Here is a 25,375-nt window from a genome sequence, read left to right as displayed (position 1 = left end):
CCGCACCCAGCTCCTAACTTTACAATGGGGCCATCACCCACTTTTACTTCGGACAATGCCTGGCATATAGAGAATCCACAAAAAAGATGGTAGTAAAAAAAAAAAAAAAAACAAAGCAAAAATAAATAAATAAATAAAAAATAGATGGTAGCACTAATATCAACTGTTTTATTTCTTATTATAATTCTTGCCACTGAAATGTCCACTAGTGAGCTGAATTACTCAACAGACAAATGGAACCAGAAGCATCGACACACTCTAGAATTTGAGCAATCTAACTCTTGCTGCATCACCCGGAAAAAATGGTGGCAGGAATGGGGACAGAGGGGAGAACTCTTAAGGCAACTGGTAAGATCATGCCCTGTAAGAATTTTCTAAAGTGGAAGAAAAACAAGCAAATACTAAAACAAATAACTTTATTTCTATTATCATTCCTTTTATTAATAAAAGAACCAAAGAAAACACAGAAAACATATAAAACACAAACAGCTGCAGTTCAGGGGGTAATGAAGAAATGACACAGCCTTTAAATGGAACAGCTTCCAGAACCGTCTGTGCTGCATCAGGGACTGCGGTTCCTCCACCCCAGCCCGAGCCCCAGGCATCCGCCTTTTTAAAACAAGCTCTCACTGATACTCAGCTCGCAAGGTCTTCCCCTAACATCCACGACGTGGTAACATTTCCTCTCTTCGCAATCCAGGCTGGAACATGACTAATCCTAACTAAACTCAACAACGGCCCACCAGATGCCACCTGTTGTTTGTCAGGATCTCAAACTCTGGAGGAAACACATTCCGCCTGTCGCGCTTTCCTCTCGGGGCACCTGTCTGCATTTGGAACTGTGGTTCCACTGGTGTTTCATCGGGCCTGGGCCTTATTCCCCACCTGAAGTCACGCTCCTTTCTGTGTGACATCAGGTGGGGAATAAGTCCAAGAAGGTGGCAAGCGGCTCCTAAGCAACAGGCCGTGCTGGTTCCTGGCAGGCACCTCCAGCAATGCCCCAGAGGGCTGGTGACGCCGTGACGGCACCAAGACAGAGAGGGGGCAGAGGGGTGCCTTAAGGTGATCGCCACTCAGGGGAGCTGGCAGGCCTGGGGTGGCAGATAGCCTGAACAGTGTTGGAGTGGAGACAGTCGTCCCTGCGCCCTTGTATGCAGCAGCTGCTGGTGACAAAAGCACCACTTCCTTGCTGGCAGAAATGATTCATATTGGGCCAGTGACTTCACTTGTCCCTCGTCTGACAGGGGTAGGGGACAGGGAATACATGTGGGCCTGCTGTGGGTCACCATCTCCAGGGCCACCAAGCCTTGGACTCACTTGGGGCCGAGGCACTCCACAATGCCACTCCCCTTCATGCCATCAAAGAAGAAGAAGTTGTTGTGAGGAGGGTCCCTCTGAGACAGCGCCTGGGGAGAGAAACGAACAGAGGATTCAGCTCTGTGTTGTGAAGGGACACGCCGGGGGAATGTTCTCAGCGCAGGCCAGGGCAGTGGCTCTCAACTGGAGTCCACTTTGCTCCCCAGGGCCCACGCGGCAACGTCTGGAGACAATTTTGATTGTCCTCTCTTTCCTCTGTCCCTCCCAGCTGTGTGGAGAGATCATGGGGAGATCGCTTCACTTCTCTGAACCTTCCTTACTCTGTGAGTAACCTGAGCATCACAACCGTATTATCCTGGGGATTGAGAGAAGCCGCGTATCTGAGTGTCTAAACCACGGCTAGTGCGAAGTCCCACCTTCCCCACCGCACAGCAAACAGCACAAACGATTCTTCGTGACTATTCCACTGAGAAAGGCAGCTGTTCATTTCAACACATCTTAGGCCTCAGCCTTTACCACCCTAGGGGACACATTTACTCAAGGGACACACACTGATGCAGAGGCAGCTCTTCCATGAGGACACAATGCTGCCAGCTTTCCACAGAGGGCCACGGTTGGGATGCAGAGGGCCTGGGCGATACCACTCAGCGACGGCAACAGTGATTATCTTGTAGGGTTATCAGAGCTTGGTGCTTAACCCAAGGGGGTTGAAAGTTTACTATAAGCTGCCATTTAAAGAGAATATCACTTAAGCAAGGGGCCAGGGCAGGGCTTCATGGTTCCCGGGAACACTGTCCCATCGTTCATAAGGAAGGTGACCTCCTTGAGGAGGTCAGGAACAGGCTCCACACATCCGGGACTATTCCTCCTTGAATTGAGTACCCATCTCATTCCCCTGCCTCATCTGTAAAATGGGGACGATTACTCCCACCACAAGTGGTTATCCAGCCATTCATCCAGGGAAATTTTATTAAGCACCTACTGTGTGCCAGGTATTATGCGAGACATTAAAGATTCTGAGAAGGTCTCTGTCTGCATGGAGCTTGCATCAGACAGAAGTTTGCTTTTCTGGGCCTGCACAGAAAACAGGCGAGTGAAAAGCACCTGCCCGCACATGGGAAATTCGGAGCGAGCGGAAGCTGCTGGTGAAGGCCAGGGGGCTTTCACCAATGTGTGCAGATCCCGTGAAGTCAGGCAGGTGGAAGGGCTCAACGCCCACAGTTGGAACTGCTGGAACCCAAACTCAAGTTACAGGAGATGACATACGTTTGAACATGGAGCCTGGCGTGACTGCCGCTTTCACTATCCCCTCTGCTACTGTGGGCAGGGACACCTGCCACGGTTAGTGGGGATGGAAGAAAAGAAATATGATTTAAACCTAAGGGAGCACGACAGGACAGCAGATACGGATATCCAACACGGCGTTTGGAAGGACGTAAGAAAGGTAGGAAGCAGATGATCGCCCTCTGACACCAGTGTGCTTTTTGTAGGCAGGGTCAGACAGCAAAGGGCGAGTGTGGGGCCCTCAACCACAGGGCGCTCCTGCCAGCTGGCTGACGGCTGGACCTGTGCTGAGTAGGGGGGAGTGGCGGGGCCGAGAGCAGGGCATGGGGTGAACATGGGGCAAAAGGTAAAGCACTTCCTAAGCAAGATGGGGTAGGAGGAGATTCCAAACACGCCCAGCAACCAAGAATGCAGAGTACTTTGGCTATCTGGGATAAACAGAAATAGGACGCTGGGCAACAGCTGTCCCCAGCAGGCAGGAAGGAGGGGGCTGCACTAGGATGGGGATGTAGAGAAGCCGCCACAAACGATGGGGTCAGGGCCACCTGCCCTGACTTCTAGCTATTCCATCCCACATGAGAAATTCAAGGAGCAGCTTCTCAAGGTGAGGTATAAAAGTGAGGCTGAGGGTGCAAGGAGAGTGGCCCTGGGGTCCACACAGAGTCTCTGGATGGGGGTGCCATTAAGGGGTGACACCTGTGGCACAACTGGCAAGCGGTGAGCAGCATAGGCCCAGAAACCAGAACAGCCAGCCTGACTAGCCTGGGCAGCGACTTCCCTTCTTTGCACCTCAGTTCCTGCTTTATAAACCCATAAAAAGTACACACTGCGTGTTAGAGGGCGATCATCTTTGCTTCCTACCTTTCTTACATCCTTCCAAACACCGTATTTTCTATCCATATCTGCTGTCCGGTCATGCTTCCATAGGTTGAAATCATGTTTCTTTTTCTCTGTCCACACCACCCACGGCAGGTGTCCCTGCCCACAGCAGTAGGTGATGGCGACAGCAGCAGTCACTACAGCTCTGACCTCACAGGGTCGCTGTATGACGAAATAAGGTTATCCATGGGAAAAACTGTGGCTTTGTGTGTGCATCATGGGCTTTCAATAAGTGCTATTATCATTGGTGGTGGCGGTGGTGGTGTCATTATTTTAGGCAACGAAAATCTGCATGTTCCCACTCCCCATCCCATTGATGGCCTCTCCATCACTGCACTCTCTCCTGCCGAGTCTGTCTACAGGCAGCCCCAGAATCCTTTACAATACAGTCCTCTGGGCAGCCACTACAGCCTTCTCAGATTGGGCATATAAACCGGAATTTTCACAGCACTCTGGGATAAGCAGAACATGTGGCCAAGGAAACAGGTATGGCCACCGCATGCTTCTCTTCCCTCCACATCGCCTCAGTGCCCACTGAAAGAAAGGGACACACCATCACTGCAAGCCCACTATAGCAGGCAGGAGCCCACAAAGCAAATTTAACTTCTTGGGGCAAATATCAATGTCCCTAAAGAAAATAAATATATTTAGAGGCATGCTACAGTTTTAGCAACCCACATGTTCCAAGAGACTCAAGAGCTGTGCTAGTTATCGGTAATGTGACTCAGTATGAGATATTTCCCTACCTAACGCAGTCACGGGTCACCCTGCATAGAGCCTTGCAGGACTTTTCTCCCCTCTCTAAAAACCCCTATGATGTAGGTTAAAAAGTGGGCTCTGACGCCATGGTGATGGATGGGGAGAAACTGGATAGAGGTTACGAGCACAGGTTCTATTCTGGGCCTCAGTGTTTTTCTCTTAAACGGGGATCCCAGTGGTACCTACTTCCTAGAGCCGTGAGAAGCAGGAGCCCTGACCAATGCAATATGCACTAGCTAACCGCAGGTAACCCAGGGGATAGTGGATGGCACCTTAAAAGCACTGTCCAGCTCTGAGCTAAGCTCAGAGCAGGTGTTCAATGTCACTCGCTGAATGGCCACCTGGATGGGCTGGAAAGAACCGGCTGGTGTGGAAAAGGGTCAGGCATGAAGCAAAGGTGAGTGGGGTGAGAGAAAGCAGGCTGCTAAGACAGCCCGGGTGGTCTCTGCTGGCACACGGACAAAGTCACGGTGTGTTGGGCAACTGTCTTCTGCTCCACAGTGACTTTTTACCTTCACAATTTCCTGTGCTAGAATTCCTCCAACCACCGCACACACTGGGGCCATCTCAGAGAAGCAGTACCTAAAAGAGAAGGAAGACAAGTGAAACAGAGCGCTGGGGAACAGGAGCGCAGACGACATCTGGGAAAGATCGGCAGTGGGCTCTCCTGCAGAAAAACATCTCTTACCAGGAGGGGTCGATTCACATAGCAGTGCTAATGCTGGCATCTAGGCGTGAAAATGAAACCGTAAGTGGCTGGGAAAGACCTCTGAACTTTGACAAGCAGAATTCTTTCATAATACTTTTTTAAGTTAAAGGAAAGACTATATCTGTGCTTCCTAAAAATAAGGTCCTACAAATATCAGATGTTTTACAGCCCTGGTCACATTCCTGCAATTCTCTTCTTACCCATAATGGGTGGTGTGTTCTATATGCTACTCCCAGACAAATGTCAGGGAACAAGCCTGTGTTAACATGTAAGGGGCATGGGAAATCTGGGGCCTGAAATCAAGACAGGAGGGCAGAAGTGTTCACAACACACACAGAAACCAACCCTTTTCTGGGCCAGGATGGGGCACTGACGCTATTGTCACCCAGCCTGCAGAGCAGAATACTTTCTTCTACCACCTCCCCAGGGAAGTGTGCTCTGCCTCTCCCACTCCTGAACATAAAGGTGTATGTTACCAAGCGAAGGGGAACAGAGACAGGTGAGAGGGAAAGCCTCACTAAGGGACGCTACCACCAAGACTGCCTACAATCCTCCCAGTGTGGCGCACATCCTTCTAGATACTTAAAAAAAAAAGTGTGCATATCTAAATAGATATAATTTTAAACTCGAATAATACCAACTATTATTCCTTCTGTTCTATAACCTATTGAGGGATATTTAAGCTGTTCAACACTGTAATCATTCATCTTGGCACAGGTGGCCAAGTAATTCCTTATAGCAAAATTCTAAATATAGAGTGCTAGGTCTTGCTATGTATCGCCAAGATGCCCTCCAGAAAGGCTGTGTCCACTCCGACTCCCACCAGCTGTCTCTGAAGGTGTCTGCCTCCTCACACCCCGCCCAGGATCACAGCACTCCCATTCTGTTTGGCCGCACAGTTCACTTTCCTTCCTGCTCTTCGAAGTCCACTACAGAGCTCTACCATATATGGAGAACTGCAGCAAAGAACCGTCATCACCCATAATTCTATTATTCAAAGATAATCAAAAGTGGGGATATTTTTCCTTTTCTGTTTTTAATTTTAGAGACAGTGTCTCACCATGTTGCGCAGGCTAGCCTTGAACTCCTGGATCCTGTCACCTCAACCTCCTAAGTAGCTAGAACTACAGATGCCTGCTACCATGCTCAGCTTCCTTTTCTGTTTTTCTTTTTGAGACAGAGTCTCCCTTTGTTGCCCAGGCTAGAGTGAGTGTCGTGGCGTCAGCCTAGCTCACAGCAACCTCAAACTCCTGGGCTCAAGCAATCCTCCTGCCTCAGCCTCCCGAGTAGCTGGGACTACAGGCACGTGCCACCATGCCCGGCTAATTATATATATATATATTAGTTGGCCAATTAATTTCTTTCTATTTATAGTAGAGACGGGGTCTCGCTCTTGCTCAGGCTGGTTTCGAACTCCTGAACTCAAACGATCCGCCCGCCTCGGCCTCCCAGAGAGCTAGGATTACAGGCGTGAGCCACTGTGCCCGGGCAGGTTTAACATCTTAAAAAAAAAAAAAAAAAAAAAAAATCAATGTAGTACATGTCATATTAATTGAATAAAGGTCAAAACCACAATTAACAGGCAGGATGCAGTGACTCACGCCTGTAATCCTATCACTCTGGGAGGCTGAGGAAGGAGGATCGCTTGAGCTCAGGAGTTCGAGACCAGCCTGAGCAAGAGTAAGACCCCATCTCCACTAAAAATAGTGTGTGTGTGCGCGTGTGTGTGTGTGTGTGTATAAAGCCATGTATGGTGACATACACTTGTAGTACAAACTATTTGGAAGGCTGAGGCAGGAAGATCATTTGAGCCCAGGAGTTTGAGGTTGCAGTAAACTATGATGATGCCATCCAGCCTGGTAGCCTGGAAGACTGAGTGAGACTCTGTCTCCAAACCAAATAAACTAACAAACCAAAAAACCCCAACCAACATTATACTTAAGAGTAAAAGACTGACAGCTTTCCCCCTAAGATAAGGAATAAGAAAGGATGTCTACTATTACCACTGATATTCAAGATTGCATTGGAGGTTGAGATGAAGGCAATTAAGAAGGAAAAAGAAATAAGACATCCAGATGGGAAAGGAAGAAATGATATATTCTCAGATGACATGATCCAGTGTACAGAAAATCCTAAGCAATACACAGAAAAACTATGAAATGAGTTCGATAAGGTTGCAGGATTGAAGATCAATATACAAAAATCAGCTATAGGCCGGGCGCGGTGGCTCACGCCTGTAATCCTAGCTCTCTGGGAGGCCGAGGCGGGTGGATTGCTCAAGGTCAGGAGTTCGAAACCAGCCTGAGCAAGAGCGAGACCCCGTCTCTACTATAAATAGAAAGAAATTAATTGGCCAACTAATATATTTTGAAAAAATTAGCCAGGCATGGTGGCGCATGCCTGTAGTCCCAGCTACTTGGGAGGCTGAGGCAGGAGGATTGCTTGAGCCCAGGAGTTTGAGGTTGCTGTGAGCTAGGCTGACGCCACGGCACTCACTCTAACCTGGGCAACAAAGTGAGACTCTGTCTCAAAAAAAAAAAAAAAAAAAATCAGCTATACTTCTAGTAATAAACATTCTGAAAATGAAATCAAGAAAATAACTCCACCATTTATGATCACATCCAAAAGAATAAAATACTTAGGAATAAATTTACCAAAGAAAGCATAAAATTTATATTCTGAAGCCTACAAAACATTATTAAAAGAAATTATAGAAGATCTAAACAAATGGAAAGATATCCCATGTTCATGGACTGGAAGACTTAATATTGTTAAGATAGCAATACTCCTCCAATTAATCTACATATGCAACATAATCCCTATCAAAATTACAGCTGCTTTTGTTGTAGAAAAGGATAAACTCACACTAAAATTCAGATGGGTAGCACAGAAGAGATACTTCAAAAAAGAAAAAAAAAAAAAAAAAAAAAAAGGAAAAAGAAAAAAAAAAAAATTCAGATGGGGCCGGGCACAGTATCGCATACCTGTAGTCCCAGCTACTTAGGAGGCTGAGGTGGAAAGATCACTTGAGCTCTGTTCACTTGAGTTCATGATAAACCTGGGCAAACATAGCAAGACCTTGTCTCTTAAAAAAAATTCAGATGGGAATGCAAGAGACCCAGAATAGTCAAAACAATCTTAAAAAAAAAAGAGCAAATGGTTAGGAGAACTCATACTTTCCCATTTTAAAGCTTATTACACAAAGATACAGTAATCAAGACAGCATCATATTGGCACAAGGACAGAAATACATATCAATGGAATAAACCTGAGACCCAAAATAAAGCTTTACATATATAGTCAATGGATTTTTGACAGTGGTACCAAGACCACTCAATGGGGAAAGAAAATTTTTTCAACAAATGGTGCTAGTATCTTGATATGCAAAAGAATAAGTTGGACCCTTACCTTCATGTACAAAAATTAACTCAAAGTGAGTCACAGGTCTAAATATAAGAGCTAAAACATGAAACTCTTAGAAAAAAAAATAAAGTAAATCTTCATGATCTTGTTGAATTAATACTTTATTAGCTATGACAGCAAAGGTACGTGTGAAAAAAAGAAAAAATAGAGAAATTATATTTTATAAAAATTGAAAACTTGTATTTCAAAGGATATCATCAAGAAAGTGAAAAGACAATCCACAGAATGGGAGAAGATATTTGCAAATCATGTATCTGACTTGTATACAGAGTATATAGAGAACTCTTACAAATTAACAATAAAAGATAACAATTTTAAAATGGGCAAATGATCTCAATAGGCATCTCTCCAAAGAAGATACACAAATTGCCAACAAGCACATAAAAAGATGGTCTATGTCATTAGTCATTAGGGAAACGCAATTCAAAACTACAATAAGAAAAAAAAAAAAAAACCACAATAAACTACAATTTAACACTCCCAAAGGCTAAAATAAAAGAGACAGTGACACTCTCTGGCAAGGATGTGGAGAACCCTCATACATTGCTGCTAAGACTATATTGTGGCCACTATGGAAAACAGTTTGGCAGTTCCTCAAAATGTTAAACGTAGTGTTATCATATGATTCAGCAATTATATACCCCAGTGAATATGAAAACTTATGTTCATACAAGAACATATGAATATTTATACTGGCTTTAGTCATAATTGCCAAAAACAATCCAAGTGTCCTTCATCTGGCAAACAGACAAACTGTGGTATATCCATACAATAAAATACTACTGGGTAATAAAAAGGAACAAGCTTTTAATTTATACCACATGAATGAATCTCAAATGCATTAAGCTAAGTAAAAAAAGCCAGACTCAAAAGACTCTGAATACCATTTATATCCTATTATGAAAAAGGCAGAACTCCAGGGATAGAGACTAGATCAGTGGTTGCAGGTAGCAAGGGGGCCGACTAAAGCAAGGCATCTTCAGAGAATTTTGTGGTATGATCAAAGTGAACTGTATCTTGGCCGGGCATGGTGTAACCCTAGCACTCTGGGAGGCTGAGATGGGAGGATCGCTCCAGATCAGGAGTTCGAAATCAGCCTGAGCAAGAGCAAGATCCCCCCCTCCCCCGTCTCTACTAAAAATAGAAAGAAATTAATCGGCCAACTAAAAATATATAGAAAAAATTAGCCAGGCATAGTGGCGCATGCCTGTAGTCCCAGCTACTCTGGAGGTCGAGACAGAGGATTGTTTGAGCCCAGGCAACAGAGTGAGACTCTGCCTCAAAAAAAAAAAAAAAAAAAAAAAAAAGCAATCTGTATCTTGATTGTGGTAGTGATCTATATCTTTAAATAAATTCATAGAACTGAATACCCCCAACAAACACCTCAGAATTGTGTACTAAAAAGGAATAAATTTTACTAAATGTGAATTTTTTAAAAACACACCATAAAGAAAAAATTTTACTGTGCCTGAATATAAATAATAAAAATTGAATAAGACAAAACAAACGTCATCACAATAATCAGACAAATCAGTTAACCATTCTAGATAAGGAGTTGAAAAACTTTCTCTGTAAAGAACCAGATAATAAATATTTTCAGCTTTATAGGCCATATGGTCTCTGTTACAACTATTTAACTCTGGTGTAGCACAAAAGCTGTCACATATAATATGTAAATGAGTAAGTGTGCCAATAAAACTTTATTTACAAAAACAGGTGGCAAGACAGTTTGCCAACCATTATCCTAGATTAAAAGAGATAGAAGACACAAATGCAACAGATGAGTTTTGATGTATTTTTAAGTATCATGTCATCATGATGTCACAACCCTCACAAAACAAAAAGCAAAATGCTAACTGAAGCTAGCTGAGCAGATAATAGGTATTCACTATTGTACCATCCTTTCAATTTTTCTTTTTCTTTTTCTTTTTTTTGAGACAGAGTCTCACTTTGTTGCCCAGGCTAGAGTGAGTGCCGTGGCGTCAGCCTAGCTCACAGCAACCTCAAACTCCTGGGCTCGAGTGATCCTTCTGCCTCAGCCTCCCGGGTAGCTGGGACTACAGGCATGCGCCACCATGCCCGGCTAATTTTTTATATATATATCAGTTGGCCAATTAATTTCTTTCTATTTATAGTAGAGATGGGGTCTCGCTCTTGCTCAGGCTGGTTTCGAACTCCTGACCTTGAGCAATCCGCCCGCCTCGGCCTCCCAAGAGCTAGGATTACAGGCGTGAGCCACAGCGCCCGGCCTCAATTTTTCTATGTTTGCCTTTTTTATAACAAACATCATTTTGAGCCCTATATAATACTGCATTGTTCTATACCTTTATGCCTTTAATGCATTTCTGATCTCTCATTCTGCTTCTTTTTTTTTTTTGAGACAGAGTCTCTCGCTTTGTTGCCCAGGCTAGAGTGAGTGCCATGGCATCAGCCTAGTTCACAGCAACCTCAAACTCCTGGGCCCAAGCAATCCTCCTGCCTTAGCCTCCTGAGTAGCTGGGACTACAGGCATGCGCCACCATGCCTGGCTAATTTTTTCTATATATTTTTAGTTGGCCAAATAATTTCTTTCTATTTATAGTAGAGATGGGGTTTCGCTTACTTGCTTAGGCTGGTTTTGAACTCCTGACCTCGAGCAGTCTGCCCGCCTCGGCCTCCCAGAGTGCTAGGATTACAGGTGTGAGCCACCATGCTTGGCCTAATCTCTCATTCTTATATATAACATAATGATTATCTTTTGTACAAAAATGTTTGCTCATATTATTTGGCATTATTTCTTCAGGGTATATTCTCATTATAAACGAGCAAAATTAGTAGGCCAAAAAGAGAACATTTTAAAGGCTCTTTCTATATTTCTAAAAGGTTTCTATATTTCCTAAAAAGGTCATACCTTTTTCAATCACCTTTATTAACAACAAATATTATGAATATTTTTTAAAAACCTATAAAGCATTGTTTAAATAATGACATGCCCCCCCCCCAAAAAAGAAGAAAAAAATAAAACCCCTATAAAGCAGGCCAGGCATGGTGGCTCACGCCTGTAATCCTAGCACTCTGGGAGGCTGAGGCAGGAGGATCACTTGAAATCAGGACTTTGACCAGCCTGAGCAAGAGCGAGACCCCATCTCTACAAAATATAGAAGAATTAGCCAGGCATGGTGGTGTAAACATGTAGTCCCAACTACTTGGAAGGCTGAGGCAGCAGGATGGCTTGAGCCCAGGAGTTTGAGATTGCAGTGAGTTATGATGACACCACTGCACTGTAGCCCTGGCAACAGAGTGAGAACCTGTCTCCCTCCCAATAAAAGAAAAAATCTATAAAGCATTTTGTTGATTTTACATATGCTGGGATAACCAAGTGACAACAAATGGTTCCAGGTTTTCTCTGGGGAATAGAATTATGAGTGACCTGCACTGTCATATTTGAGTTTATTCTGTGCCATCTGACTTTTCTGTAACAAACATATATACTATTTGTGTAATTTAAAAACCATTAAATTCACAAAGGATAAATACTGTATGATTCCACTTACATGCGGTAACTAGAATAGTCAAATTCATAGAGACAGAAACTATATACTCGAGGTTACCAGTGTACCAGCCAGACAGTATACCAGAGGGGCTAGGAGGAGGAGGAAGTGTGGAGTTAATGTTTAATGGGTATGGAGTTATAGCTTGGGAAGGTGAAAACATTCTGGAAATGGATAGTGGTGATGGTTACATGATAATGCCAAAGATTTATAGACCAAAAATAGTTAAAATGAGGCCGAGGCCGGGCGCGGTGGCTCACGCCTATAAACCTAGCACTCTGGGAGGCCGAGGTAGGCGGACTGCTCGAGGTCAGGAGTTCGAAACCAGCAAGAGCAAGACCCCGTCTCTACTATAAATAGAAAGAAATTAATTGGCCAACTAATATATATAAAAAAAATTAGCCGGGCATGGTGGCGCATGCCTGTAGTCCCAGCTACTTGGGAGGCTGAGGCAGCAGGATCGCTTAAGCCCAGGAGCTTGAGGTTGCTGTGAGCTAGGCTGATGCCACGGCACTCACTCTAGCCTGGGCAACAAAGCGAGACTCTGTCTCAAAAAATAAAATAAAATAAAAAAAAATTTTAAAAAAAATGAAGCCAGAGGCCGGGTGCGGTGGCTCACGCCTGTAATCCTAGCTCTCTGGGAGGCCGAGGCGGGCGGATTGCTCGAGGTCAGGAGTTCGAAACCAGCCTGAGCAAGAGCGAGACCCCGTCTCTATAAAAAAAATAAAATAAAAAAAAAAAAAAAAAAAATGAGGCCAAGGCGGGTAGATTGCTCAAGGTCAGGAGTCCAAAAACCAGCCTGAGCGAAACCCCATCTCTACTAAAAATAGAAAGAAATTAATCGACCAACTAAAAATATATATACAAAAAATTAGCCAGGCATGGTGGTGCATGCCTGTAGTCCCAGGTACTCGGGAGGCTGAGGCAGGAGGATCGCTTGAGCCCAGGAGATTGAGGTTGCTGTGAGCTAGGCTGATGCCACGGCACTCACTCTAGCCTGGGCAACAAAGTGAGACTCTGTCTCACATTAAAAAGAAAAAAAAAAAAAAAATTAAAATGATAATTTTATGTTAAGTGTATTTTACCTCAATAAAAAAATATTTTAAAACCCAGTAAAGTTATATAAATATACAAATTATGCATGTTTATCAAAAGTGTTTATAAAAGTAAAAGAATATAAATAACATAAATATCTACCAATAAAGCATTGGTTAAATAACCGTATGTCCAGACAATGAAACATGAAATATTAGTGATATCAATCTATATTTATAGACACAAACAGGTCCATATTCTTGGAGAAAACGCTATCAAACAGTATAGATAGTATGATCCCATTTGATATTTAAAATGAGAAAAAAACATAAGTAAATACAGAAATGTTTGTGAGGCTAAACCCCGAAATGTTGCAGTGTCTGGGATTATGGACCATCCATCCTTTCTTCCATTTTACAATTTCTGGTACTGGGCATCTGTTACTTTCATAATGAGAAAAACAACAAAGTTCTCTGAAGAGAGAATAAATAACATAACGTAAAGGACGGCACAGGGAGCTGGCAGACGGATGAGGGAGAGGAAGACTTGTGCACAGGCTTCCCTCCTGCACGCCCTGCTCGGGGCGGTGGCAGCAGGCAATCGTGAGCGGAGCTCAGCTGCGAGACGGAGCCTCATTTCCTCGCCGGCATCCCTATCGCATCCCTATCCCATCTCGCGGCCTATCTACAGACAGACTTCAAGAGCCCACCGAACCCCTCTTACTTAGAAAGGCAATAGAGTGGGAGCGCCTGAGCACATGAGACCTAGACGTGGGAAAGTGGTTTCTGCAAAGAGGGTGGGCAGGGAAGCAAACACTTCGGAGAGAGAAGCGGCCAGCAGCTCATTAGCCTGTGGCTTTCCCCTTCTGGGAAGCAGAGCCTTCAACTCTGCTGGCCGGTGATGCAGAGCCAGACCGTTCATCACTCTAAATGCCCAAATTAGCCACTCGGCTGCACGCTCACGGCCCGGCACCCGGCACCAGTACAGCAAGCAGCGTCGGCTTGCTGCTGACTGCCTGGCTGGGTCTGCTGGAACTGATGCCCTGTGTGACCCAGTCCCTCCTCCTGCTGTGAAGCACAGAAGAGAAACACTTGCTACACTGGTCCTTCCTCCACCATGCAATGAGTGCCCAGCTGTGTCAGCACAGGACAGGGACTCACCCAAGCCTGCAGTGTCATCAGGCCCTGACCCAACCGTGCCAATGTTACAAAAGTGCCTTGTAAACTGCTGCCTAGTTTTGGACGATGGCTTTTTGGTTCAGAGCTCCACAGGTGGTTCAGATACCACTGCTGGCTCTAAATAGGGTAGGGTTTGTTAAGAGTCTACGGGAGGTTCCCAGCCAGAAGTGAAGAAAGGAAGGACTAAGGAAAGAAGGGGGCCGGGCACACTGCCTGTAATCCTAGCACTCTGGGAGGCCGAGGAGGGCGGATTGCTCGAGGTCAGGAGTTCAAAACCAGCCTGAGCGAGACCCTGTCTCTACCAAAAATAAAAAGAAATTAATCGACCAACTAAAAATATATATACAAAAAATTAGCCGGGCATGGTGGCGCATGCCTGTAGTCCCAGCTACTCAGGAGGCTGAGGCAGGAGGATCGCTTGAGCCCAGGAGATTGAGGTTGCTGTGAGCTAAGCTGACGCCACGGCACTCACTCTAGCCTGGGCAACAAAGTGAGACTCTGTCTCAAAAAAAAAAGAAAGAAGGGACTTTGATTTTGATTGACATTACTGTTGAAAAGAAACCAAGGTAGTATGCTGCTACTAGACAGTAGCAGTGTGGTGAGACCCAGGGTAGAATGTTGTTTGTGTATTACTACGTGATGCCTGGCACACAATGACTACTCAATAAATTGTAGCTATTATTATTATTCCTACAACCTGGAGGCACAGCAAAGCCCTAAAGTCCCTAAAGACATGGAAAGGGAATTAAGAGTGAGCAGATGATTCCAGAATTGCCTGGAAGGAGATCATGACCTAGCCACCACGTGATCTTCTCTAATCAAAACCTAAGTTTGACTGTGTATAGAGCAGAACACTAGTCACCTAAGTAAAGTATCCCAATCCCCAAGGGACAGAGTAGATGCTAGGAACATGGCTGCCTTTGCTGCTGGGGCCATAAACTGATAGGCTACCAATACAATGCAGAGTGGCAATATCTACCAAATGATAAATCATATTCCTTTGACGCAGCAATTTCCTTTCTACTAATTTATCCTGCAGTTATACCTGTACACGTCTGACACAAGGTCACACACTGCAGCATTATGCAATAAGAGCAGTCTAAACACAAGTGAGCAGACAACTGGTTCGCTAAACTGTACCTACAGCTCCACATGCTGGAATCCTAAGGAGTGTTTATAGATCTCACACTTCCTTGCCTCGTATTTTGAACCATGTGAATATAAAATACATATTGCAAAAAATAGAATCTGCCCCTCTCTGTATCTTCTGTAAACTATTACATTAGTGGAGAGGCAGAACTTTGCAGGAGGTGGCAGAAGGCAGCAAAGGGGGCTTTCCTCAGGGCTTTGGGTCTCCATAAAGGTTTTCCCCAATCAAGAAAAATCCTGAAAACATGTTTCTCTCTCCGGACCAAACTGTGATAAATACTGAGACCAACCTGACAAAGTCCTCAGGAAGCAGGTCAGGACTCACACCCAGCGAGTCAAGCACATCATTCCGTATCTGGAGCAACAGCTCAGAATCTTCCCCATACGTATCACAACTAGGATCTCTTCCTTTATCTGTGCGGAACTTCAGGAGCACTGGGAAAGGGAAAAAGAAGGTAGGTTATAAAGCCAGTCTCTTTATAATGAATATTCATAGATACTGATAATTAAAAATTTTTATTTTGTAGGAAGTATTACATTAATTAAAATGTGGGGCAAGTGGGAGGCCGGGCGCGGTGGCTCACGCCTGTAATCCTAGCACTCTGGGAGACCGAGGTGGGCGGATTGCTCGAGGTCAGGAGTTCAAAACCAGCCTGAGCAAGAGCGAGACCCCGTCTCCACTATAAATAGAAAGAAATTAATTGGCCAACTAACATATATATAGAAAAAATGAGCCAGGCATGGTGGCGCATGCCTGTAGTCCCAGCTACTTGGGAGGCTGAGGCAGGAGGATCCCTTGAGCCCATGAGATTGAGGTTGCTTTGAGCTGGGCTGACGCCAGGGCACTCACTCTAGCCTGGGCAACAAAGTGAGACTCTGTCTCAAAAAAATAAAAAATAAAAATAAAAAAATAAAATGTGGGCCAAGTGAAAGGTAATACATTTTTCATTTATTCGACAAATATAGTTAGATAGGTAGGCAATCAAATCATTGCCTATCTAACCTTGCTGTGAGAAGTGCTGTGATAGCATAATAGATGGTCTGACACCATCTGCAGGGTGGTGTCAAGAAGGCTTCTCTGAGGAAATAACAATTGATTGAAGTGTTTGTGAGTTTCTGGGGAGGAGGGAAGCAGAAGCTTCCAGCAGAGGGAAAAGTTTCTATTAAGACCCAGAAGAGAGGTCAGGAGCAGGAGGCATGCATTCTAGGCAGCAGTTCAAAGGCTGCTTCAGCCAGAGAGGCCAGCCAAGTACTCAGACTCATCAGACAGGCAGGTCAACAGTAACAAAACCTCCCTTAGTACAAAAACTATGTCAACCCCCAGAAATGGATGTTTAATTTTGGTGGTGAACCAGAGGAAAGGTTCAGATGATGGGTGTGAGTGAGAGCTACTGTGTAAGGAGACCCCAACAAGGCCAGAAATTTTAGTCCAAACAAAAAGACACAGACAGGAACATAAGACTGATCAAAATACAAGCATCTTCCACTGTCAACTACACCCTCTCCATGAGGTTACCTACATGCCATGTGGGCAGGCATTCTTGTCACCTACATGCTCCCCAAAGAAGGGGTTACAGCTGGCCTGAGCCTTGTCCCTCCTAAGGGCAACACTCCTTCTCCCGTATCACACAGGCCATTTCAGGGTAGAAGTAGAAACATGGGGATCTTCTAGGTTCAAGCCCTGGGTGCTCTGGGACAGTACTTGGAGAGGGGACTTTACAGTTTGCAAAGTACTTTCACTTATGTCTCATCAGTATTTGCTGACTGAAAAAGTAAGCTTATTCAGTAAACTATACTCTCCATTAGTACAAAGGATTCCTTCTCTAAAAATTTAGGTAGATTGAAACTCGGACAATCTTAAGTTCCCAGGAACCTCTTTAAAAATGCAAGTATTTGGAACCCAGACTAATGAATCAGAGTCATACTTTTTAAAGACTCACAAACAGTTTTGGTGATGAGCAGATTGGGGATGAGAACCACTTTCCAAGTAACAAGAATTCATTCATTCAACCAGCACCGACGATGTGCCAGGCAGACCTGTGGGGCTAAAGGTACAAAGGCAAATGAGGGAGCCCTGGTCTGTGCATCTACGACGGCGACCGTTGGGAGAATAAACCGGGTGGTTAGAGAATTTAGGGGCCACAACAGGTGGTTCCACTGAACCCTGAGAGAAGTTTACAAGTGGGTTATAAAGGGTCCCAAGTTCTCAAAGCACAGAAGCCCAAGTAAAAGAAGACACAACCTGCCTCTGGGCTATGTTTTCCTCAGTGCCAATGTCAGACAAAGGCCCCTGGTCTGTGTTTCTCTGGCAACCATCACATATATGCCCAGTATAAGGCTCTGCATATTAGAAGTTAAAAAACAAACAAAAAGCTCCAAAACACCCATTTATTTTGAATACTATTTGCTGTCTGGAAATGTTACTTTTCTCTTTCTCAAGAACACAGCTTTTGGAACCCTCACTTCTACCTGAATACTTGGCAGTCAAATCAAAGCAACGACAAATTGGATGTTGGCTAACACTGATCTGCTATCACCCAAGCTTAACTTCTAACTTTGCAAATGTGTTGCTGCTATCTCAATTTGCAGTAGAGAAAGGCAATCAAGTGAGCATCTGGGGGCAGGGTGGTGAAAAGACTGCAGAAATGCCAGTTACTCCCTGTCTGTGCCAAACCCCTTTTCCAACAATGTCCCAGGAAAACAAACGAATCAGGACACCTGCTAGCGCAGCTAAGGCAGAGGATACTCTGATTGGAATGTACTGAATGTCAATGGCTATTCCTGTCAGTCACTCCTGAGACAACAGGGCAACAAGACCCAGAATGGGTATCTGTGTTGCCTGAGCAGGGGTGGCTGCTTGCTCTCAAGCTGCCAGAGTGGTGAACAGCACCAGGAGGTCATGTTGGCTGCCTCCTGTGTGATCTTATTTCTGTGTCACTGGGTTGGAAGCACCAACTGTCACAAGGGACCAAGAAGAGGAGGTAATTTTTTCAGCCCTTGTCACAAAGCTTTTCATTTTTTGGTTAGAAAATATTGTTCTGGGAGCATCAAAGCCCAAACCATTATGGTGCCTACCATGTGCTAGGCACCATGCTAAATATTCACATGTGTTCACTCATTCGATCTTTGTAATAGCCTAGTGAGGTGGGTAATTACTATTGCCTTCTCTGCTTTACAGATCAGGAAACTGAAATTCAGAGACATTAAGTGACTTGGTCATTGTAACTGCCAAGAAGTAGTGGAGCAGAAATGTAAACTCAAATCTGGCTTCAGAATCTGTGCTTCTTAACCCTAATGGGATCCAAAAGAAACAGCAGGTCCGTGTAGGAACATAGCACCCAGGACTCCAAGTGGTCTGGCTCTTTGCACATCGCCCCCCCTGCCCCCCCTGCTTCAGGGGGCCCTCCATTTGACCATATTTCTGAGAGATGCATTTTCCTGATGGGCTCTGCCCTCTTGCAGCTGGTCTGTTAATTTTAAGATGTTAAGTTCAGTGGGTGAGAAGTGGAGGCACAGATCATACAAAGCCTTGCCCATCAATCTTTAGAAAGTAAGAATAGCTTTATCTTAGAAGAAATAAGATGGCACTAAGAGGAGGAGCACAGGCAGCCAGCAGCTGGCCCCTCAGTTTCTCTGGGCCCCTTGCCTGTTCCCTGTGCAGTTTGCTTGGACGAGAGCCGGCAGGCTGGCACCATCCACATACCTCGCTGACCACATCTGAAGTCCTCTCAGGGCTTCTGGGAAGGGGGCCAGTCAGTCCAGCCACTTATTTGCAGCAAAGCAAACAGAGCTGCCTTTTTCACTCTTTTTCGAAGGTCAGCACTCCAGTTAGCAGGGGTGGAGAAGGGGCAGGAAGAAGCCCGTGTTCTAGACAGGCAACAGCCTCAGAACTGACCCCAGCCCATGACAAGTTCTTGCTTATTAAATTCTCCTCTTTGTTCTGCTTCCCACCCCTCCCAAAGAGCCAAGCACACACACACACACACACACACACATCACTGTTGACTCTGCATTTCTGAAGAGTGCCTCCCCACCAGTTTACAGATTATAAAACCGTTCTGTTAAGATCAAACACTGTCAGGGATAGAGAACTACTCTGCCAAAAGATGACTCATCGAATCGTATCCAAACACTGCACAAAATTAGAGTTCCAAACTTGATTAACTTCATATGAACCTTTTAATTAACTGAGGTTGCTGAAATCTGGGGGAATGACATTCATCACTGGAGGTGATGGGCTAGTGTCTGCTTAGGTTCAGGACCTGTCCATGTAATGGAAAAAGTCAACTTGGAAAAAAGACAAACCAAGTATGGTTTCATGTTTTTTTGTTTTTTTAGAGATAGGGTCTCGCTCTGTAACTCTGGCTAGAGTGCAGTGGTGTGATCATAGCTCACTATAACCTCTAATTTCTAGGCTCAGGCGATCCTCCTGCCTCAGCCTCCTGAGTAGCTGGGATCACCACGCCTGGCTAACTTTTTCTTTTTAGAGACAGATTATTACTATGTTGCCCAGGCTGGTCTTGAACTCCTGGCCTAAAACAATCCTCCTGCCTCAGCCTCCCAAAGTGCTAGGATTATAGGCATGAGCCACTGCACCCAGGTAGTTTCATGTATTTAAAAGAAAAAAAGTATGTATCTGTGGATTTACTACCACCTTTGCAAAAGAATTTAAACATTCAAATTTAATTTGAACTCAGAACATCAGATTAGTGCTATAACAGGAATTTGGAAAGCACTATTAATCAGTTTGTTGCTATTAAATACTTACTTTTTATTGCATTCAAATATTATGCTTATATTTAATGTAATCACTAACATACCAAATAAGGAAGTATTTTTTAATTACCCAAAGTATTTTAATATGAAGAAAATGAAGTCAGTGTCACAAATCAGCTCCCAACCCAACTGCTGCTCCCCAAAACAGTTCAACTGGGGGAGGTGGAAACCAAGTCTATTCAAAAGCTCATTTGCCTGACTGATGCCTAAAGCTTTACTCTGCCAGACACCCTGGCCCCAATCTCTTGGGCTCTCCCCAACCACACATAGACTCCTTCTCCCAAAGCTGGCTCGCTTAATGGAGACTCATTATCTCTGGCAACAGCCTGGAAATCTGCTCTACTCCTGGGTTACGTAAACTTCCAGGAAAACAAAAGTACAGTCATCCTCTTAGATAACAGCCTATCCACTAAGGCAAAACTCTGGGCCTACACCTAGTCGAGTGTTCATTCAATAAATACATACTGAGCAATCACTTTGTGCAAGGTCCTAGGTTGGGCAGGGGACAGCAGGCACTCTGCCCTCTCAGAGCATTTCATGAGGGAGAGCAACAAAAACTACTACACAGAAGATAACAAAACGTGCTAATGAGAAAAGGAGCTATGAGAGTATTAGGGGGCGTAATGAGGTATCTTGTCATGTGACCAGGCACAACGACCTCAGTCCTCAAGGCCCCCAGCCCCTGAATATTTGCCTGTCCCACCCTCTCACACTTGGCAAGTCCATGCTGCTGCTCTTTGGGCCTGCTGCGCCTCCTCTCTGCAAAGCCCATCCCAAGCCTGGGGACAGGCAGGGTGTTGCAGTTAAGAGCACAGCTCTGGAGCCTGGGCTGGATCCCTGTTCTACTTACTGTGACTCTGGGCAAGAAAAGGCCTCTGAGCCTCCTGTGTAAAATGGGAATCCTAAGAGCACTTACCTTGTGAGGTTTAAGGATTCAATGAACAAATATGTATAAAGTACCTAGGACAGTGCTTGGGGCAGTGCGAGCACTTAGTAAATGACAGTTTGCCAGAATTGTCACTGCTCTTAAACAATGTCCACAAACGGCGTAGAAAAGCCAACACACTTGCTCTGGTAACCTCTGTGTCACACAGCAGTTCATTTAACTGTGTTGCCACTAACTTAGCTGTGAGCTCTGGACATGAAATTGACTGGACCTCGCTGTCTCCTGACATTCGCACTCAGCACCCTGCTCTCTCCCTTCATGGCTTTTACTCCCAGTTTGGGATTTTATATTCACCCATGGAAATTAATTTGCACAACGACTGCCTTGTCTCCTCCACGAGAATTTTATGCTCCATGGGGCAGAGACCATGTCTGTTTTGTTCACCACTACACACCTAACACCTGGCACAGGGCTTGCCCCACAGCAGGCACTGAAGAATATGTTACACAAGAAGCCTCAGTGTTTGGAGAATGAGGGAAAACTAGGGAGGGTGGCTCACAATAAAGTGACACAAGGCCCTCCCAAATCCAAAGCCGGCCTGCTCTGTTACTAACTGAATTGAATAGTTTAAGGTATTCAAGATGGTTCCGTTTCTTATTTACAATAAGAAATTCCAGTCAGTATTTACAATCACGCCGGACATCAAATATCCAGTGAGAAAAAGGAAAAAGAAAAAGATTCACAATGCACCACACCTGCCCTCAAGACGGAAATAAGATGGAAGTCCTGCTTTCAAAGTCACCATCTGAGGGCCAAGGTGCAGGCTGACCAGTGGGCAGGAAGCTCAAAGGTGGAACATAGCTGGGCTGGGGGAGACAGGGACATTTCATGGAAGCCACCATGATTTTGGTTCTTAGCCTCATTGGCTCAGTCCAGCTCCACATTACTTTCCTCTGTTTACCTCACTCTCAGTTTTCCTCATTAACCCAGAAACTGAGAAATATGCATGAATTCCACACACATTTCCTCAGCACTGGAGTTCTATCCCACTCCTATGCTGAGCTGTGCTGAGGACCCAGAGGTGACCCAGACAGCCCCAGGCCCTGCCTCACATGTGGAGCTCACAATCTACAGAGGGCACACTCATAAGCCTGCCTGCCACCAGAGCCACACGGTGCTTTGATCTCTTTCTCTAGAAAACTTCACCTCCTGAGTGGCTGCCCCTGAAGACTTCCCCTGAAATGTCCCCTTTTGTGCTCCAAGTCCTGCCCACCCTTTCGTCTCTCCAATGAAACCTAGTCTGTGACCTCACCATGTATGAGCTCAAAACAGGCAAAGCAGCAGCTGCCTCTCCTCTGCGCCTCACTCTCTCTGAGGAGATTCTGAGGCAGCCAGATGAAAGTTGTTGATGGGGAAAGAGTACTTTTTCTCAGAAACAACCTCAAAACCAGATGCCATCTTTTGCCTACCAAATTAAAGACCAACATTACTCAACCCAAGCGAGAAAGCTAAGGGACCTACATCCTCACCCACAGCTGATAGGAGCATGAATGCTCAGCAACGCATGGGAAAATGTGGTATTAAGGATTTTTACAAAAAGTCATGACTCTTAATCGATGGTTGAATTTTATATATATATATATATATTTTTTTTTTTTTTTTTTGAGGCAGAGTCTCACTCTTGCCTGGGCTAGAGTGCTGTGGCATCAGCCTAGCTCACAGCAACCTCAAATTCCTGGGCTTAAGCAATCTTCCTGCCTCAGCCTCCCGAGTAGCTGGGACTACAGGCATGCACCACCATGCCTGGCTAATTTTTTTAAATATATTTTTAGTTGGCCAATTAATTTCTTTCTATTTTTAGTAGAGATGGGGTCTCACTCTTGCTCAGGTTGGTTTCGAACTCCTGACCTCCAGCAATCCACCCACCTTGGCCTCCCAGAGTGCTAGGATTACAGGCGTGAGCTACTATGCCTGGCCTTTTTTTTTTTTTTTTAAAGAAACAGGATCTCACTCTAATGCTCAGGCTAGAGTGGAGTGGCTTAGACATAGCTCACTTGGAACTACTGGGCTCAAGTGATCCTCCTGCCTCAGCTGGGACTATAGATGAGCACCACAATGCCCAGCTAATTTCTTTCTTTCCTTTTTTTTTTTGACAGCGTCTCACTGTATTGCCTGGACTAGAGTACAATGGCATTATCATAGTTCACTGTAGCTTCAAACACCTGGCCTTAAGCGATCCTCCTGCCTCAGCCTCCTGAGTAGCTGGGTCTATAGGCATGAGCCACCTTGCCCAGCCAGAAGTCACCACACTCCTAACCTCTAAGTTATACTCCCACCTTGGGCACAGAAATAACACAGAAGACATGCTTAAAATAAAAAAATCACTTCAAATGAATTTGGCGCCCCCATCTCAGAGGCCATCAGTTTAGAAAAATGCAAACCATCCATTCAGATGCTAGTCCCAGCCAAATAACTCTATTCCTCCCCTTTAAAAATGTCAAATGAGGCTGGGTGAGGTGGCTCATGTCTACAATACTAGCACTCTGGGAGGCCAAGGTGGGAGGATTGCTTGAGGCCAAGGGTTTGAGACCATCCTGAGCAAGAGCACGAAAAAAAATTAGCCGGGCATGGTGGCACATGCCTGTAGTCCCAGCTACTCAGGAAGCTGAGGCAGGAGGATCGCTTGAGCCCAGGAGTTTGAGGTTGCAGTGAACTATGATAATGCCACTGTACTTCTATCCTGGGCAGCAAAAACCCTGTCTCAATAAATAAATTAATAATAATCATCATCATCTGGCCTAAGTGACAGAGCGAGACTGTCTCAAAAAAAAAAAGTCAAATGATTCCTGAGTTGACTCTCACCTTTAAAGTGGAATATTCTAACTAGTATGAAAAGACTAATTTACAAAAAGAGGAGAACAAAAACAATCTAAAATGCGGAGGAAAACTGTGCAGAAGACACAGTATAAAATTCCACGGACTCACCCCCCACTGAGTGCATGGCTTTGCCAACTGCACCCTCTAGTCACATAGCTACTCTGACAGTGCCTTCTACATTCAGACCCACCCTGCCTGGTCACAAGCAGCAGGGAGAGAGGGTCTTTTCTCCAGCCCAGCACTTGAGTGGCACATGACCTTGACTCTGGGCATCTGTTGCTGTCTGCCAACCGCTTTTGCCGAGAGAAGATGGCACAGGACATTCCCGTGACTGTTGTCTGACAGTCAGAGAAAAGATGTGAGGCTTTAAACAAGAATTGCAGCTGGGCCTTGGGGCTGAAACACAGACTAATGCCAGGGGTGGGGGAGATGTGGGCCTGCAAAGAAAAAACAAGGCAGGTTGCTGACAATGTTGCCCATTATTGTGATCTGATCTCGGTGGGCCTCAGTTTCCTCTCAGCAAAAGTAGAATAAGAAAATGTCACGGGGTGCGTGTGAGGTTCAGATAAAATGAGGGTCATAATGATATTATTAATAATGATAATAATTAAAGACTGAGCACTTTAGTTGGGTGATGCTTAAACACAAGGCTTTGTGTGGATGACTGCCTGACAGCTTTGGCTCAAGTTTTGACTCTAACACTTACTGGGTTTGATGACCCTGGACAAAAGACTTAACCTCTCCAAGGTTCAATTTCCTCATGTGAAAATGGGTAAAAGTACAGATCTCATAAGGGCGTTATGAAGATTTAATGTGATTACGATGCCCATAAAGTATACAACCCAAAATTAATAATTCACAGTATGTGTGAATCCTTGGGGCTGGGCCTATTTTACAGATTCAGGAGTGGAGTCAGTGAGTAACCTGAATCTGTTCTCTCACAAGCTCTATCCACTGGAAAGCACTAACTGTGATGTGGGTCACCTCTGCCCTTCCCCTCACCTCTCCTCTCTGCATGGCAGTGCCTTCTTCCTTTCTGAATGACTGTGGTCTCTGCGTTCTGTACCACCGATAAGACAGTGGCATACACAGACTCAGACGCCAACCACTGCTTTTTTCTTTCTCTGTACAAATTATTTTTAAACATTTGTGGTCATGACAGCAGCAAATCAACAAGCACTCAGCTGCTCCCCCATTATCGGAACCCATTTCCCTGTGGCTGTCTCTTCTCAGCAGTTCTTGTCATTGCTGGACACCAAAACCCCACTGAGGAACGCCATTCCCCAACAGCAATGGCTGCCTATGGCCTGGTTTGCAACGGTTAAAAAGTTAATATAAGAAGTTTCTTCTGAAGAGAAATGATCACCAAATCAAGCTGGGGTCTAGAGACAGAGTCATGTAAAAATCACAGAACACAGGTGCGGTGACACAGCTATAATCCCAGCACTTTGAGAGGCCAGGGTGGGAGGACTACTTGAGGCGAAGAGTTCGAGACCAGCCTGAGTGACACAGTGAGACCTCCTGTATCTAGAAAAAAATTTTTAAAAAAATTAGCCAGGCATGATGACCATAC

General features: G+C 44.9%; 1 protein-coding gene across 1 annotated transcript in view; it reads right to left on the bottom strand.

The window, feature by feature from the left end:
• Positions 1-415: 415 nt before the first annotated feature.
• SAE1 (SUMO1 activating enzyme subunit 1) overlaps positions 416-25,375 on the bottom strand; it is a 73,303-nt gene continuing 48,343 nt past the window's right edge. The window contains exons 7-9 of the mRNA XM_012761524.2: positions 15,554-15,698; positions 4,752-4,821; positions 416-1,406 (exon numbers count right to left, since the gene is read on the bottom strand). Coding sequence (XP_012616978.1) covers positions 1,314-1,406; positions 4,752-4,821; positions 15,554-15,698 — 308 coding nt within the window. The 3' untranslated portion in view covers positions 416-1,313. The remainder of the gene's footprint in view (positions 1,407-4,751; positions 4,822-15,553; positions 15,699-25,375) is intronic.

This window comes from Microcebus murinus, chromosome 16, assembly GCF_040939455.1.
Source record: "Microcebus murinus isolate Inina chromosome 16, M.murinus_Inina_mat1.0, whole genome shotgun sequence".
In the NCBI taxonomy this organism is placed as follows: domain Eukaryota; kingdom Metazoa; phylum Chordata; class Mammalia; order Primates; family Cheirogaleidae; genus Microcebus; species Microcebus murinus.
The sequence above is the reverse complement of the archived record's forward strand: the minus strand, read 5'-3'. Positions and strand labels throughout refer to the sequence as shown.